General features: G+C 36.6%; 1 protein-coding gene across 2 annotated transcripts in view; it reads left to right on the plus strand.

Annotated features, from left to right (window-relative positions):
- Positions 1-5,893: 5,893 nt before the first annotated feature.
- HERC4 (HECT and RLD domain containing E3 ubiquitin protein ligase 4) overlaps positions 5,894-19,354 on the plus strand; it is a 130,251-nt gene continuing 116,790 nt past the window's right edge. The window contains exons 1-2 of one of the 2 annotated variants that reach the window (XM_080823325.1): positions 5,894-6,146; positions 7,987-8,292. In XM_080823325.1, coding sequence (XP_080679451.1) covers positions 8,067-8,292 — 226 coding nt within the window. In that variant the 5' untranslated portion in view covers positions 5,894-6,146; positions 7,987-8,066. The remainder of the gene's footprint in view (positions 6,147-7,986; positions 8,293-19,354) is intronic. The other variant, XM_080823324.1, reaches the window with a different exon arrangement.

The following is a 19,354-nucleotide window of genomic DNA, read 5'->3' on the forward strand; positions in this document are numbered from 1 at the left end:
TGACCATATTTGGAGATAGGGCTTTAACGAAGTAATTAAAGTAAACTGAGGGTAAATGGGTAAGCACCAACCCAATATGACCAGTGTCTTTATAAGGAGATTAGGACACAGAGAACACATGGCCCAAGGAATGGCCATGTGATCACCCAGGGAAAAGGAGACCATGTGCAAACCAAGGAGAGGCCTCAGAAGAAACGAAACTTGCCAACACCTTGATGTCTGACTTCTAGCCTCCAGAATTTAGAGAAAATAATTCTCTGTGGTTTATGCCACCTAGTCTGTGAAATTTTGTTATGGCCGCCCCACAAAATGAATACAGAAACACATACTTGATTTTTCAAACTTAAGGTTAAAACAAAACACAATTTCTCCCAGTGAAAATGTGTCATCCCTCTTCCCTCATCGGCCATCTTCAACCTTGTAAATGTCCTCAAGTCAGAAAACTACCAGTGATCACCTAGCATTCCTCCCATTCTCTGATCCCCTGCACACCACCCATCACAACCCTGTTAGTCCTATCCCAAAGTATATTTTGAATCTATCTACTTCATTTTACATCCCATCATAACCAACTTAGTCCCCACCACTATTAATCCACTTGGATTATTGCAAAAGCCTCTTAAATAACTTTCTCCATTTCACCCGCCTTTACTTCAGCATCTTATTTAGTTCAGCAGCGAAAGTAATCTTTTTAATACTTATAATTGTTGCCCCCTCTCTTTGCTTAAACTCCTTGAGGAGTAATTGAAATAAAATCCCTTAATATGACCTATTTGCTCTAGCCTCTGGCTATCTACCACCAAATATATCTAGTGCCCCTGAACTCCATCTACACTAATTTTCTTTCCATTCCTGGAAAATGCCAAGTTCTTTCCTGGATCAAAGGCTTCGCTTTGCTCCCTCCACTTAGAATGTTTTCTCATACCTCTCTTCCTACAGCTTGACCCTTCCCTTTGTGTTCAGTTTTGTTTTGTTTTTTTAAATTTATTTGACAGACAGAGATCACAAGTAGGCAGAAAGACAGGCAGAGAGAGGGGAGAAAGCAGGCTCCCCGCTGAGCTGAGAGCCTGATGTGGGACTCGATCCCAGGACCCTGAGATCATGACCTGAGCCAAAGGCAGAGGCTTAACCCACTGAGCCACCCAGGCGCCCCTTTGTGTTCAGTTTTAATAGCAACTCCTCCATTGAGGCCTTCACTGTCCATCTGTCTACTAAGAACTTACTCTTTTCTCCATTTCCACCTCTTTTTTATTTCCTTAGTATTTATTACAGTATGAAGTACTTTTACTTGGTGCCTACTTGTTATTTATATATAGATATGGAGATATATGTATACATATAGGTATTATTAGAAGTGGGAAGACAGCGTTGAGTGGGTGTTCAGTAAAGATTTATTGAGGAATCTTATAGAAGATCTGCTTGGGGCACCTGGGTGGCTCAGTCCATTAAGGATCTGTCTATGGCTCAGGTCATGATCCCAGGGTCCTGGGATTGAGCCCCACATTGGGTTTCCAGTTCAGCGGGGAGCCTTCTTCTCCCTCTCCCTCTGCTGCTCCTCCTGCTTGTTATCTCTTTCTCTCTCTCACTCTCTCTCTGTCAAATACATAAATAAATAAAATCTTTAAAAAAAAAAAAAAAAGAAGATCTGCCTGCCTTATGTTCATTTCAGGCTAAGGCTGTAATGCTAGGTCAAAGATCAAGGAGATGAGATAACCATTGGGCCTATAAGGCTGGATGAAAAGAGCAGAACTCTCCAGATGGAGGGACTCACTGAGGGACTGAAGTAAATGTGGGCATGTACCTGCTTGACTGAAGACTCTAAACTTGGAAAGCAGGAGTGGGGAAAATAACTAGAGGAGGCTTTTCCAGTTGTCCCCTTGAGGTAGAGTCTATGATTTGGTGGCAGTTGGTGACAAATTCTATCAAAGTTAACAATAAAAAGATTAATCTTGCCATGCATCCCATTTCTCCATTTTTGGAATTTAGGTTGTTTTTAATTTTTGCTATGAGAAATCACAACAATAAAATTCTTTGTTCATGATTTTATTTGCTGCCTCTTTGTTTTTTATCCGTTTCTCCTATTATAATTGGGATCATTGCACATAGTAGGTGCTCAAAATAAAGACTTGTTGACTGCATCTTGTATTTTCTTAGGACAGAGTTCAGGTGTGATATAATACAGGTAAATAGGTTAGTACAATGTCTCATAAGGAGGGGCACCTGGGTGGCTCAGTGGGTTAAGCCTCTGCCTTTGGCTCAGGTCGCGATCTCAGGGTCCTGGGATGGAGCCCCACATCGGGTTCTTTGCTCGTGGGGAGCCCGCTTCCTTCTCTCTCTCTGCCTGCCTCTCTGCCTACTTGTGATCTCTCTCTCTCTCTCTCTCTCTGTCAAATAAATAAATAAATAAATCTTTAAAAAAAGAAATTATAAAAAACAATGTCTCATAAGAAATATTGTTAACTATTGCTGACAAAAATGTATTGGCTCTTGAAACATGACAGCCAAATTTGTTTATAAAAAGGTTGTGATAATTTACAATGCTGCCAGCACTATTAATAAATTAATTCAATAATTTTTTTGAGCACATGCTATAGGCCAAGAACTGTTCAAGATATATGGGATAGAGCACTGAGTAAAACAGATAAAACTTTTTCCTTTATGGAGTTTTCATTGTAGTAGAGAAGACAAAAGTTATGTATCTATCTATATAATACAGCTGACCCTTGAACAATGCAGGGGTTGGGGGCTGATCACCTGCAGAGTTGAAAATCCGTGTATAACTTTTGACCCCCCAAAAACTTAATTACTAATAGTCTACTGTTGACCAGAAGCCTTACCAATAACATCAACAGTTGATTAACACATATTTTGTATGTTATAAGTTTTATATACTGTATTGTTACAGTAAAGTAAGCTAGTGAAAAGAAAATGCTATGTAAAAAGTCATAGGAAAATACATTTACAGTACTTTACTATAAAAAATTCATGTAAGTGGACCCATGGACCTGCGCTGTTCAAGGTCAGCTGTACATATAGATTGTATATAATTGATACTCTATTTTAAAAGTTATCAGTATATGACATGCAATATAATAGTATCCATTTGTGTATTATACAACAAAATATCAGGTAGTGATAATGGATATGAAAGAAAATAAAGCAAGATAAGATTCTAGAGGCAGGGTAGTATTATGGACAGAGTGGTCAAGGAAGACTGGAAGGGTAAGAGATAGAGACACAAAGGAAGGCGGTGAGGTGAGATCCAGCACAAGCAGTATGGCTGGATGGAAAGTAGCAAGGGGTAGAGTGGGACAGGATGAATACCTATTTTAGTGGTCTTTCAACAGTGTGGGCACTATTTTTTCTTTTAGTGAAAATAACCCCATAGGTAAAAGTTATTTTACATATCTTCTAATTTAAAATTATATCATTATTGGTGAGATGAAGTGCTTTCCCATATGTTTTATACTTTGCAGTTCAGGATAATATTAATAATAATAAAAGCTAATATTTTCTAAACACTTGCCAGGTACAAGGTACTCTACGTGTTACCTCATTAAATCCTCACAACCCAGTAAAATAGGGATTATTAACATTCCCCATCTATAGAAATTGTGACTGAGAAGTAATTTTCTGTAAAACAGACCATTAACAAATGTCTGTAGGTGTCTTTGGGAGTATAGGACAGAAGTCTGAGATGGTCTATAGCCTCAGGCTCTGAATCCAGAGAAATGAGCACTAGGGACCACACACATCCATCTAATGCTGCTTTTATACAACAAATTTACATTATCCTAATAGCCTTCTGCACCTATACTTGTCTTAAAGATAATCACAGGTTATTTTCTAAGATCTCGCACCACAGTTTCATAGATTTATAAGGTTAAAACAAACATCTAGAAATGTTCTTTCTACTTTTTAATAAGCCTTAAAAATATTCCAGATAGCGATGCATTCATGTGGCAGAGATAGCTATCCACTAATTCATGCTTTCTCTTCCATAAAGAAGTATCTGGGAACTGAGACAGGTAGTATGTTTCCCAGTCCCCCACACCTAAGTGTGTAGTTCTTGCAAATGTTATTGGTGTCAAAGTGTTATGTGGCACCTCCCTAACAAGGATTTTAAGAGGCTCCCTGTGCCTTCATCACATAAGGTTCCTGGAAATCAGTTTCATCACTTAGTGTGAACACTCAATTGCACTGTTAAAATATAAAAGAAAATATACTTTCATTATGATAAGTAACTCAAATTTTGGTATTTATTTCTTGCAATATCATGTATGTATCTTAAAGATCCCAGATCCCATAACTTTCCCTTTAATGATGCATTGAAACATCAAGTCCTTAAGGTTAAAAGACAACAAAAGTCCAGGGCAAGGAAGCGATCAAAATAAGAATAAAGTCTGTTTTGTTAGTATCCCCACCACTCCCAAAATTGAAATTGTGCTTTCATTGCTTAAGTATCTTGTCATTTTTATGCTTGTTTCTGTAACACACTGCTGTGAGTTGAATTGGATCCCCCAAAGAACTATGCCTAACTCTAAATTCTAGTACCTAAAAATGTGACCTTATTTGGAAAGAGGGTCTTTGCAGATGTAACTCAGTTAAAAAGAGGTCATAATGGATCAGGGTGGGCCTTAATCCAATGAATGGTGTCCTTATAAGAGGCAAATTTGGACACAGACACACCAGGAAGAACACAATATAGAGATGGAGGCAGAGATTACAGTGATGCATCTACAAACCAAGAAATACCAAGGATTGTCAGCAATCCCAGAAGTTAAAAAGGTATGGAGGAGATTCTCTTTTGAGACCTCAAGAGAGAACCAATCCTGCTGCCACACTGATTTCCAATTTCTGGCCTCCATAACTGTGAGACAATAAATTTGTTTTAAGTTATCCAATTAATGATATTTTGTTATGGCAGCCCTAAGAAAATAATACACATACATATTTTAGCACAGGCATTTCCTAATCTGAGATAGATTTTTCAATGAGATAAAGAAACTTGGCTTATTAAGGAATTCTTCCCGAGTTCTCAATATTCACTCTGGAGTCACAGTTTCCAGCAAAGTCTAGCAAAATTTCAAGAGTGCCTCGTTTCAAGTTTTCCTCCTTTTAAAGAGACTGCTATGAAGATTAGTCTAGGAATGCCAGACTTCATTTTTATGAAGCGGGGACTCCAGTCCTATGCACTGCTTAATTTTCCCTGAATGAAGGATGCCCTACACTAAGTTTATCCTTCAGGCAGAGCGCAGTGTGATGGCCGCCATCACGACAGGAGCCTGAACTGGTGGTGCTGATATATTTCATGCCAGTAGATTCAGTCATTGATACGAACGTACATCCTCAGATTAGCTCCAGTTGAGGCTAAGGGTAAAATAAAAGGCTTCACCCGCCTTTATATTCGTATTTGTAATGTTTATCTGCCACTTCAAATTCTCCTCGGGAAAAGGCAGAAGGAAATAATAGAGACTGAAACCTATGAGTAGAAAGACAACCAAACCAGAAAACGAAGGAGTCTTCTTCACTAAAATGCCAATCAGCGCGCTGAAACTTTGTTGCAAGACACGCCAAACACCTCTCCTTGGCTTTCGCAAACTTCTGCTTTTGGCGTTTTCCTCTCAAAGTAACACAGAGCCAACACTGCGCACGCGCGCGAGTCGAGATGCCCTGGGAGGATTCCAGCGCAGGCGCACGGGCCGGGAAGTGGGCGGGCTCGCGCGCGTGCTCTGTGGTTCACTTCCGGCCTGCCCCTCCCCCTCCCCGCGTAGCTACCTTCCACCTTCCCCCTTCTCCCTTCTCCTCCCCAGTCTCTTCCCCAACTCTCCCCACCCCTCGCGCTCTCCGCCCCGCTTGCCTCCTGTCCTTCCCCGCCCGCTCCATCCGGGTCGCTGACGGCTGTCTCTAAACTGGACAGCGGTGGCTGCTGCTTTCCTCTGGGTACCCGGTAAAGTTTCACAGGAGCCGGGATAGGGAGCTGCGGAGCAGCGGCACCGACGCCGGAGGAGCCCTGGTGTTCGCCGCCACTGGCTGGAGAAGGAGGGTCCAGGAGCTGGAGACCTGCCTCAGCTGCCGCGCTGCCTCGCTCTCTGGGGAGGCGCCGCCCCCCGTCGCCCTGGGCTGCTTCTGCCTTGAGGGGCTGGGTGAGTCGTTGCCCCCGGTGGGTTCGGGTGCGTGTGACGGCGTTAGGGAGGGGGCAGGCCGGGCTGGGCGGATTCAGGCCGGCCTGGCGCTGGGTGCTTTCTCAGCGCTTCCTCGGGGTGGGGGGCGGGGGACGAGGACTTTGTCGGTGCTCTCTGGCCGGGGGGCTGAAATGTCGCACCTCCTTGGGGAAGGGCCTCCCTGGGACTGAGGCCCGCCGAAGTGAGGAGTCTTGTCGCCTGGCCTCTTCGGCTGCTGCGAGCGGGCGGCTGCCGTAGTTGACTGATCGGCCCGCGGGGTTGGGTGTGTGCAGACGATTTCACTCCCCTGGTTCCCCTGGGCTGATCTGAGTGCACGTTCAGGGGATGATGGGAATAAAGTGCTTCTCATTCCCCTACCTGTTGCTGGTGAGAGGACGCCTTTCTCATACCTCTGACTTTTTAAAGAAAAGGATGATAAACGATGGTTAAACCTCATGCGCTGAAATCAGAGGTATTTTTCTGTCCTCTGTTCTTTAAAAAAAAAAAAAAAAGTACGGCTAGACAATGCAGAACTCTCGGGAACCACCGAGTTCTGATGTCCCCAAAGAATAAAATCAAACTTCTCTGAGTGGGTAGGTCATGGAATGGACAGCTTTGGTAATTGCTAGCCCGAACGTAGGAAAGTTGGATTTTGAAACTTCTCAGGTTCTGTGTAAGGAATGTGGGTGACTGCAACGGGAATAAGGCTGACTTCCTGTAATTGTTATTTAGTAACGTGATGTATTTAAAAGTCTGTGTGGGTTTACAAGAAGAGAACTCGTTGATACGTGTCTTTACAAGGGAAGAAATACTCAGTCTACTGGAAAGTTCTACAGATTTCGCCACCGAACGATCAATGTCCCATCCCCCATTCCTGTTCTTGAGAAATCGGCAGTGCTAGGGTTGTTTGCAGTTTTTTTCTCATTTTCAAATACTTGTCATAGAGGTAGAGATAGATAGAGATTGCTCAGGGGAACTATTTTTCTGTCACGGTTGCCATTCGTAATAGAAAAATGTTGAATTTGGGGGAACATCTTGATACTGAAACTCCATATTTTGTGAGTATATAATTATGTACATTGAGTTAGTTTTAAAGTTAAGTAAGTGGTGAGGTCGGAGTGTTACTGTTTTGATACATAAAATACATTTTTATAAATAAAAATATTTATAAAAATAAATAATTTTTTATAAATAAAAATGTATTTTATTAAAAAAATTAGCCGATTGTCTTAAGATTTGGCGAGAACTATACTTTTCTCTAGGGCCTATTAGTGTGAATGATTGGAAGATCATTTAAATTGTGGGAAATTTAAAGTTTCCATTATTGGTTTTATTTCTGTTAGAAATAAGAGCTTCAGTTGTTTGCTGATACAGAGGTAGGTATTAAAAGGTTTAATTATGTTGTGACTTGAAGGAGATTGCAAGGTTTTATGTTTGCGTAGTTGGCAAAATTTTTCATTATGTGTATACTTGATTTTGGGGTTAGTGGATGGATGTTTTATTTCTTGCTCAATAAAATGATTTAAAGTGAAGCAAAAATTAATTTCATCAAAGTACTTACTATTTTCATTAGATTAGTCACAAGATAGCAAAAAGTCAAAACTGGTCAATATGTTCTAAATTTTACAAAGAATTATAGAGTGAAATTTTCTGTAAATGTTTCTGTATATTTTTAAAAATTCAACTGCTTGGTTTTTGAAACTGCTATTATAAAATAGATTTCATGTTTACTGTGTAGTAATTATTGTAGCATAGCACTTGAAAGAACAATTATACATCATGTTTCCTTTGAAGTCATATTAACCTTTTTGTATCTCCTCAGACATAGGTATACCTCCAACTTTCCAGTGTTTCAGAAGGAAGTTTTTTAATTGAAACTGGAAGACCAAAAGAATTACAAACATGTTGTGCTGGGGAAATGCATCTTTTGGACAGCTAGGTTTGGGTGGAATTGATGAAGAAATTGTGCTAGAGCCCCGAAAAAGTGACTTTTTTGTAAATAAAAAGGTCCGAGATGTGGGATGTGGACTCAGACATACTGTATTTGTTCTGGATGATGGAACAGTATACACATGTGGATGTAATGATCTAGGACAGCTAGGTCATGAAAAATCCAGAAAGAAACCAGGTAAGTTGAAAATTTTCTTGTCTGCTTTTTCTAATAATTATATCATGTAAGTTTGCAATGTCAAGTAATTTCTCTAGCCCTAAACCCATATTTTTTTTATTCGAGCTTTAAAAGCATACTAGGAGTTAAATATATCCTTTACATTTGCATGTTTCTAAATGCTTCATTATCTTGTGGTTTTATTATTTTAAACTACTGTTGTTGTAAACCCTTATTGTATGAAGCTTTGGTTTCAGAATATAATTATGGGTGATGTAAAGCAATAGAGAAAACCAGCATGCCAAGTGGATACCTTTTCTCTTGGACAGAGTATATAGGTATAGAGCATATAGAATGTAGGTCCTGTGTAATAAGTACTAGTCAGCTACTTTGGCAGATTTTAAATGCATAATTTATTGTGTTGTTTTCCATACATCAGAAAGAAAAGTAAATAAGATGGAAGCTTGCCTAAAATATATTCTAATTTTTCTGTTGTTCTCCCTATGGTGTATGAAATACATAGTTTTATTTGATTTAGTTTGAAATATCTTTTATTCCCCTAATTTCCAACTTTCAGGTAGCAGCACTAGCTATTAAAAGTTTTGTGATTCTGATTATGTACTGATTTTGTAGTAGCGGTATAAGCCAAATGTAAAATAATTTTTATTGTAATGAGAATTTTGAGGAATTTGTTCACGTCATGTTCTCTTTTCCTATATATAGACTTTAAAATAAGATATTATCACACTTAGAAATATTGTTATGTGAATTTTGCTCTCAATTATGATTACTAAAAGTTAATTCTTAAGATGGTAAATTCAGATAAGATCGCAGCCGTACTGATTTATAGTTTCTTCTTTTAACTAACAATAATGGCGCTTAAGTATTTTCTATGGGATTATTTTTCTTTACCACTGTATTATTTAAGTGGTTTCTATTGTTAATCTACTTTTGCGAGAATAATGTAGATATAAAATAGTAAGATATTAAATTAAAACGTGTTATTCATCTTTTATATCATCTCACCACCATGCCAAACCTCACCTTTCTAACTTGTAAAAACTGTGTAGTTTTCATCCTTTCTTTGTTGGTAGGGTCTTAGTCTTTTTCCTTCTGTCTTAATTTGTAATTTAAGTCTTTCGGATGAATGGTAGCAATCCTTAATACAATAGGTTTAATTATTGCAGAACTCAAGGTAAAGGGGCAGCTGTCTTGTACTCTACCTCACTAAGAATATTTTATGGAATCTTATCAGAATTTCATAATCTCAGTGATTGAGGTTGTCATGAGTAGACACGAATCGTAATTTATTGATATGTATTTACTGTCACTGCTTCAGAGACAGATGGATCCTTTACCTTTTTTGCTTAGCTTGGAATGCTGCCTTACGTTGAAATTTTCATGGTTTGGGGCTTTTTTTTTTTTTTTTAAATACTTAACATGCACCACAGCAATAATTGAACAAATCTGTGTATTGCTTTAGTAGTTTCTGAGAGGCTACAGGACAAGTAAAAAGTACGAAGCCAGCATGTATAAATTGCCAGTATAGTTACTGAAATTTACTAAAGTTTAAATCTTTTACATCTTACCAAGTATCTGTTTTGTGTCCAGGACAAGGATAGATATTGTGCATTAATAGTACGTATGTTTAACAGCTTTTAACTCAGCGGGTAAGATTCTGAGAAACATAACTAGCCATGAGGTTTTTTTGTGGTCATATTGACATTGTGATGATTGCACTGTGACATTTATATCACTGTATTGATTCATCTTGGAAGCATTATTTGGTAATATAAAGTTGGAAGGGTGGGTTTACCTAATTTACAACACTTCTTCAGGATTGCCTTATTGTTCAGGGTAAACTTACAGACTAGAAAAATGAAAAAGGCATAAACTTTGTCTTTGAAAAATTTGGAGCATGGGTTGGGAGTTGAGGCATACATAAATGAAATAACTAGAGAGGATTGAAGGTTGACATGACATGATACGTCCCTTGAAACTGGGAAGAAGTGTCATTGTGGGGTAGATTAAAGATTTCTGGGAGAAGATGAAGTCTTAATTTTAATTCAGCCCTTCATCACATAAATAGCCAGAAAATAAATCTGGAGCTGAAATAGTTTAGTTTTAAAGGAGAAGAGCCTGATCTTGAGAAAAGCTTTTTACTGGAAGTCCAGGTTCAATGACACATTGAAGTCTATCTGAGAGGTAGGAGAAAGTAAAAGTTCGAGGGGAGGTAGTTACTCTGATAGGGACTTTTCTTTTAAACTCAGTTTTGATTTAAGGTTTTTGAGTGGAAACTTTTAATGTTTTTAACTAAAATTATTTCCCTTGAGAAGAATTCTTTAATGATTTAAATGTATTCCTTCCTCAACTTTTTTTTTTTTTTTAAATTTGTGAGTTTGAGGACTGAATTAGAAGGTAAGGAGTTCTTATTTAATTGGTTTTAAAGTTTCCTGTTAACTGAATGAGTCTAATTGAATTTCTAGGACTATGTAATAAACATAATTCATTTTATCAGGCTTTAAACTGACAGCATCCAGAAAGGAGGGAGTTAGGAATTATTTCCTTGTTGATAATGGCTTTATAAGCATACTAAATATTCTGTAATGAGGAGTGGAAGAGAAACAGGTGGCTTCATTCATTAAGGATAAGCTATTCTTGAGAGTTATCATAACGTATGGGAGGACTCAGGCTTACTGTGTAGTAAATAGATTCAGCCTATGGCCTATTGGGAGAGGTTTCTATTCTGAAAATTTTAGGAACCACATGGGAAAGATTCACTGATACCCTTTATTGTACACCAAGAGTACAGATTGTGTCCATGTTCATCTCCGTTCTCTGTATATGTATACCCCTTGCTATCACTACTAGCTCTTTCTGATTATTTCTAGAGGAGTGAATATCTGTTTCACTTCCATGTATGTATTTTTCCTTCATAAGAATTTTTCAAAACTTTTTTAGCTAGTGGCTCTTAGTTTCTTTATTCGTAGCTAAAGGTAAATATATTTGATCTTTAATACACTAGACCAGTCCATCTAAATAGTTTTATTTTTGTATTTCCTTCCAAATTCACTTCTGAATATTTTAAGATAATGTATAGGTGGTGTAGGTGGTGTACTTTTTTTTTTTAAAACAAGATCATTTATTCACTGTATATTCAATCATAGGTATTACTTGGTAGCCATGGTCCTAATGTTTTGCACATCTATTTCCACTTATTTCCTGTTAGAAATACTACTAAATATTTTATGGCCATAAATTTGTAAAATAAAATAATGTGATATAGTCCTCTTAAAAATGATTGTTTTGATGGTCTTTTGTGGTTTACAGAGTTCTTTCAATTAGATTATCTCATTTAATCCTCACAAGTTTTATGTGGTAGCTAGGGCAGGTGTTATAGTCCCCATTTTATAAATGAGGAAAACTGAAGTAAAATAAGATTAAAAGACTAACAATTAGTAGGCTAGCAAATGTTAAGGGAACACTGTATATCCTGTGGTTTTACGTTTATCCCATGAAGGTTTTCCCATGCCATATTTAGTAGAGAATAGAATATTTATTCACCTAGGAGGAAACTAGTTTCCGTCAGTATTTTAATGTAATTCCAAGGGTTAAAAAAAACTCTTAAAATTTTACTCTTTTATAACTAATGTTATACAAGGAGGATGTATTTTATTATCTCTTCCCTTTTGATGTATAAATTCAGAAGAAAATCATTTTAGGAACTGTATAAGAAGGTTGAGAGTCCCATTTTCAAGATGTAATATGCCAACATAATCTAAAAATTCAAATATATGTATTTCATTCCTGAACTGAAGACTAACTTGATTAGCAAAGTCAGCAGCAGAACACGTTTTTAATGTATGATAAAATTAGTTGTAGCTTATGCTCAACTCTTCTACAGAAGTTGTAAAAATCATGAGCATTGATTTTTTTTCCTGTATCCCAAAGTGGTGATTTCTGCTGTTGGGTCAATCCAATGAAAGCATTTTGGTCACATAGCAATAATTACTTGCTTGCCTTTTTCTACATCATTTTCTGACTTGCTCTCTCTGTTCATAAAACATAAATCTATAAATGAACTTAAAATAAAGTTGAAATTTAAAAATAACATAGGAAAATAAATGTATAAGTACGTGAAATAAAATTGTTCACGTAGATTAAAATTACCAAATTATCCCACATGTTTTCTTACTGAACCAAAGCATATAATATCAAAGAAGCTTATTATGTTTTATAACTCCCTAGTTTTCTTAATACTTTCTAAGGATGAGAAAGATGTGGATGATATGAAGACTTGAAAAAAGTAATTACTTGGGTCAGGAGTGGAGACTTGCTTTGGACACTTTACTTTGAGGAAAGTTAGTACCCAAGAATCACAGTGTCAAGGGTAGGGAAAAAAAAATCATAATGCAAACAGATGACTACTGTTAGAGAGATGTATAATAATACTTTACTTTGTGTAGGACCCTACATCTGAGGAATTTCAAGAGCATTACACAATAACTCATGGTTCCTTTCAAAATGCTTGTGACACAATTTGCAAGAATTATCCTCATCTTAGGGGATAAATTTACGGAGAAATGGCAGCACAAGTTGGTAAGTAACTTGTCAAAACAGCAGGTGACTGGTGAACATCTATAAATTGAATCTGAAAATATAAGTCTACCAGTCTCCTACCTTATTCACTAAATTGTTCGTATGTTTAGAATTATTTACAGTAATATCTTCTATTTGAGGCAGATCAAATACTAATTTGTTTCTTTGCCATTTTATGTGATGGCCTATTGAAATAAATCATTATTTTACAAAGATGCTTGCTTGTGTTACCACTTTGGTGTACTTCGTTGTAACCTTGTGTGGTATGAGGAATACTTAAACAACTATTGTAACACCCAGTCTTTTCTCTTTCTTCTGTTATATATCATATTCTACTTCCCTTTGTTGTCTAATGCTTTGCAGTGCTTCTATCCAAGATCCATAGTAACTACCAGATGCGATTGATTTGGTGTCAGCATTGGAACTTGGATTAGTTGTATTAAGTGCCATGTAGCTCTTTATAGGATGCATTGGTTTGATTAATGCTTTATAAAACCTTTAATCCACGAAGAAGACAGTGAAAGAAGTAGATGTCTAACCTGAGCAGTCTGACAAATAGAGGCTTCTTTAGGAGATTTAGAACCAATGATTTTTTGGTTTTTGTTTGGTATATTGGTGGTTTTTTGTTTTTGTTTTTGTTTTTTTTATCTGATTCATAGTGAACCACTTTCCTTGAAAGAAAAGGAGTGTGGTAGATTTCAATTTCCCAGCTTGGGGAGTTACAGGGAATCCTTGTTGCGGGTGAAAGTTTAGGTGGTCTGGTTTCCATCATCTCCTTAGTAAGTGTTGTTAGAGTTCTGTGTTCCCAATATGTCATACAAATGTGTAGTACTATTAAAGCTCATTTCTTACAGACCCCATGTACTTTTAAAATTGCTTTGAAGAAATAAGTCTTACTTCATAGATACTTAGTTTTCCTAGGCTTCTAGAAAGCATATCAGGTACTTGGGTATTTATCAGGTACAGGTACATACATATTAAAGAAAACCTAATAGAGGACATGTGTTCATGTATTGTTGCAAGGGCCTTTTGTGCTAGGATTGTGTTAGTGAATAGAAAAGTGGGAAGCATTAATGAAGAAACCATATTAAAGGGCCCATGATTTATCCCCATTCAGCTTCTGTGGATCTTTTTCATGCTGATGGAATTAAGAAGACAGTAATTATAAAGATATATTATTATCTTAATGAATTGTGATGGTTACTTTACATGCAAGAAAAACCTGTGCTGTGTATAAATGTGTTTTTGGAATTACTATTAATAAGGGAAGTTTCTTGAATATTGGTGGCTCAGTCTTCAAACTAATATTTGCATGGAATTAATGCTTTTTTCTTCAGTTCCAGGATGGCAGAAGTTTAGTTGAGCTTTTGTTGGCCTTATAGAAAATGTTCTAGAGTCCTTTAATGTGTTTTTGACATTATTTTAAAATATCCTAATTATTTTTCTATTAATACCTGAATTTAGTTTCATTTTTTTTTCTTTTGTTAGGTGTCCTGCTATTCTGAAATAACACATTTTTATTTTATTTATTTATTTATTTTTAAAATATTTTATTTATTTATTTGACAGAGAGAGATGTCAAGAGAGGGAACACAAGTAGACAGAGAGGCAGGCAGAGAGAGAGGGAGAAGCAGGCTCCCCGCTGAGCAGAGAGCCCGATGCGGGGCTCGATCCCAGGACCCTGGGATCATGACCTGAGCCGAAGGCAGAGGCTTTAACCCACTGAGCCACCCAGGTGCCCCTGAAATAACACATTTTTAGTTGTTCATAGTTTTTTCTAATTATAAAAGTATTTCATGTTCTTGGTAGAGAATTTGAAAAATACAGATAAGAAAAAAATCAACCATAATACCATCATATATAGAGAAATACTATTGTCATTTAACACTTTTTCTGTACTCATACATGTTTGTGATCACAGACTGAGAGTATATTTTTATATTTCAATTTTTTGTTTCAGTAATAATTATTTCCCCATGTTTTAAAATATTGTTTAGGGATATTATTAATGATAGTTTAGCACTTCATTTAAACGTTCCAAAATTTGCCTTCTCCTGTTTTTTGGAATTTATTTCCAGATTTTTGTTATAAATTATACCATGTGTTTATTTCAGTTCAGTCTTTATTTGCTTCTCTCTTAATTTCTTTAGGAAAAAGAATACCTTTAATTTTAGCAAATCTAGAAGAAACAATAACTCAATTTATTTAAACAAAATTAAGCATAGTTGTGCCTCATCCTGCAAAGTTGATAAAGCTAAGAAGATATTTGTAAATGAAAATTTTGAAAATGTATTCATTTGGCAGGCTTTTGAGTATAATGTGATGAATATCATTTAAAGAACCAGAAAGGAAGATGAAACAAGTGCAGAAATAAATAGAAATGCATATAAAATGTGCTAAGTGTTATAAGATGCATGAACAGATTACTGTGTACAGAGGAATATTGTAACCATTTGGAATGGAGTGGGTTGTCTATAGAGAAGATAGTATAGGAACTAGAAGGATACATAGTATTTCAAGGAGGAAAGAATGAAGAGCAATGCTTTATAGGTAAAGCAGCTCAAATGGCAGTTGGCAAATTGGAGGCCTATTAAGGGATGAGTAGTCCAGTTAACTAAAATGTCTGAGAATGTGAGCAAGAAGGTTAGAAAGGTAAAATTGAACTCAGATTATAGAATTAATCAAATTAGGGAGCTTGAGTTTAATTTGGTGGATATCCACTGATGGTTTCCAATAAGAATTAACAGGTTTTATAAAGGAGGGGAGAGAATTTAGAGGTAAAGAAATCAGGCTGTAATGAAATCAGGCTGTAATGATGGCCCTTTAATACATGGGAGCAGCTATATCAAGGAGAGATTAGGGAGGCAGAAAGAACTGACAGGCTTTGATAACCACTTACTTTGGTAACAATAAGGTAAAGGGGGATCCAGGTGTGATCCAAGGTTGAATTAGTAATTAATAGAAATGTGGATTCCAGGGAGAGAAGGAATGTTAGAGACAAGATACGATGAGGTGAATTTTGTTTTGAACTTGGTAACAATATTCAGTGATCAACAAATTCAGTACTGTAAGTTGGGAGAAAGATCAGTGCTGAAGGCATGAGATGTTGTATTTCCAGTTTTTTTTTTCCTTCTCTTCAGTACAAAGTAGGCTAGCATTTCAACTCTAAATTTCTCCCTGATTGCAGCCTATTTACTTGAGTAATTAACAATCTGTCAACAGTACTTAATTTTGTGTTTTGTGGGGACTATTTAAAGTACCTTGTGATGTAACACCTTTGTAAAATTGAAATATTTGTTTGCCAGGTACCATCTGATAGCCCACTCATTTGAATTTTATTGAGAGGTTCATTTGCTTATTTTTGCTTAACTGACATAGACTCGTTAATTAATTATGCGTGACTTGATTCCTTCCAGGTTTTACTGGAAACAAGTTTTTTTTAAATCACAGGATGCAATCACTAGAAGTTATTTTTGATTCCAAGGAGAGCTGAAATAATTGTTAATATATATTGTATAAGCACTGGCATGTAGGCAAGAGCTGCTAGGAAATGTGTCCTCAGATATGCTGTTGCTTCTGTGAAAGGGATAAGGGAATGGGGAAGGAACAGCATAAGGCTATAAGAGGAGCAGAATTAGGAGCATCTGAAAACAAATGCATGAAAGTTTAGCTGCTTTACCTGTTTTGAAGAAGCTTGTGATTTTCTTTTTAAGTATGGTATGATGAAAGTAGAGCTTAGATTGCTTCCCACAGTTGGTCCCAAGTATTTATTAATTAATTAGCACATGTAAACTTTCTGATTTTTGATCGGGGTATTGCTTACCTATAGATTTCATAGCTAGGCATTCTAACAGAAACAGACATAATAGACCTAAACTTATCTTCTGGAGAGCAATTAGGTAAAAGCCTGACAGGTTGGTGTTACGAACACCAACATAGTTTAGTGAACATAGGTCTATTTCTACACTGAGTTGGGGAGTTGAGTAAGCCTCTGCAACTGGAAATATAGAGGAAAGAAGGGAACATATTAGAAGTTGGTATGACAGTGTAAAGGGAGAGGAAAGATAACAAACCTCATTAACTAGAGAGAAATTTAACAAATATTTTTGGAATATATTATTTAGATACTGGAATGCTGATATTTAAAAATAATAATGGCAACCACCATTATGTGCCAGGCACTGAACTAAATCCTTCATACATTATCCCAGAATCATAAAACCACCCTGCAAAGTACATATTAGCTCAATCTTGCTAGTGAGGGAAATAAAACTTCAAGAGGCTAAAAATTTGCCCCAAATCAAAATTTAAATGTAATGAAAACAAGAACCAACTAGATGTTACCAGTGAAAGAAAAGACACCATTTATAATAGTAAGAGAAAGATAAAATGACCCCGGAGTAACCTAAGAAGTGTGCAAGACCTATATGAAGAAGACTTGAAAGCATTTCTGAGGGACACAAAAATCTTAGACAAATGGGAACCATGTTTGTTGAGTAGGAATGCTAATCTAAGTAAATCTGTCGACATTTTCTCTAAAATTAATTTGTCAAATTAAGGTGATCCTAATAAAAATACCAAAGTGGTGGTGGTGTTTTTTTTTTTTTTGAAGGCCCTAGATGAATGGATTCTCAGTTCTTATAGAAAAATAACCAGGAAAACTCTGAAAAATAAGAGCAGAAATATGTAACATACTTTATTTCATTTTTTAAAGATTTTATTTATTTATTTGAGAGAGACAAAGTAAGAGAGAGCATGAGATTATGGTAAAGGGCAGAGGGAGAACCAGACTCCCCACTGAGCAGAGAGCCCAATGCAGGGCTTGATCCTGGGACTCTAGGATCATGACTTGAGCCAAAGACAGGCACTTAACTGACTAAGGCACCCAAGTGCCCCAATATGTAAAATATTTTAAAGTCTTAATAGTTAAAACTGCCTCACAAATAGATGTATTAAACAGAATATAAAGTCCAGTCATAGACCTAAATCACCTCAAATCAGTGGAGAAAAATTCAGTGGGGCTGTTAATAAATGATCTTGGAAAAAGGTAGGAGCATCATCTAGGGAACAAAGAAAATTTGGATTATTCCCTCACGCCATGTATATATTTGGATAAATTCCAGATGAATCAAATATTTAAATGTAAAGACTAATGATAAATCTGCTCAAAGAAAACATGGACAAATTTGTTTATTAACTTGGAGTCGGGAAAGCCTTTCTGACAGTTGTGGAAGAGGCATAGCAAAGCAAATTACATGAAAAAAGTTGGTTAGGTAGAAATCACTATAAACAAGTTAAAAGACAAATGGGAAAATATTTGACCCAATCAAAATGCTAATTTCTTGTATAGAAAGCACTCTTAGAGATTGACAAGATGAAAAGAAAATAGTCTAGGGGTGCCTGGGTGGCTCAGTGGGTTAAGCCTCTGCCTTCCGCTTAGGTCATGGTCTCAGGGTCCTGGAATCGAGCCCCACATTGGGCTCTCTGCTCAGTACGGAGTCTGCTTCCCCCCCTCTCTGCCTGCTGCTCTGCCCACTTGTGATCTCTCTGTCAAATAAATAAAATCTTTAAAGAAAAAAAGAAAAGAAGAAAGAAAGTAGTCCAGTAGCAACATGGTCACAGGATATGAACAGGCAGTTCACAAAAAGGGAAATACAAATGACTCTTAAATGAACACTCTTCAGCTTCATTCATATTAAGAGAAATGCAGAAGACTACACTGAGGTACCTTTTTTTTTTTTTTTTTTTTACTTAACAGGTTAGCAAAAATCTTTAGCTTTGATAATAGAATAGCTCCTTCAGCCCCAAACCAGGGTTTTAGTTTCTGAGGTTTTATTACTCATGGTCATCTGCAGGTCCAGGAGCAGATGGTCCTCCTGATATTGTCAGGAGGTCAGCAGTCATCTAATGTTATGTTACAGTGCCTACATCATTCACCTCACTTCATCTCATTGGTAGGCATTTTATCATCCTACATCCTCACAGAAGGGTGAGTACATTACAATAAGATGTTTTGAGAGAGGATGAGATCCCATAACTTTTATGGCAGTACGTTATAATTGTTCTATTTTATTATTGTTAGTCTCTTACTGTGCCTAATTTATAAATTAAATGTTATATATGTATAGAGAAAACAGTATATACAGTATTGATTACTATCCATGTTTTAAAATGGAACCCACTGGGCCTCAGGATATATCCCTTGGGAATAAGGGGAGGGGACTGCAGTATCCTCTGTGGTGAGGCTGTCAGTGAAGAAATGTTCATAGATTGTTAGTGTAAATTGGTAAACACTAGGAGGGTATTTTGCGAACATATGTTAGAATTGAAATGCACATGTCCTTTCTTCAAGAAGCACAAGAATATAGCTTTTGCTCTGATGGCTCCATTTGTACTTGTACAGGATGGCTCATTGACATATTAAATTGCAGCATTGTTTATAATTGCAAAACAATAAAAACAACCTTGTGATTGTCTGTTGGGA

The sequence above is a fragment of the Martes martes genome (assembly GCF_963455335.1).
Source record: "Martes martes genome assembly, chromosome: 14".
In the NCBI taxonomy this organism is placed as follows: Eukaryota; Metazoa; Chordata; class Mammalia; order Carnivora; family Mustelidae; genus Martes; species Martes martes.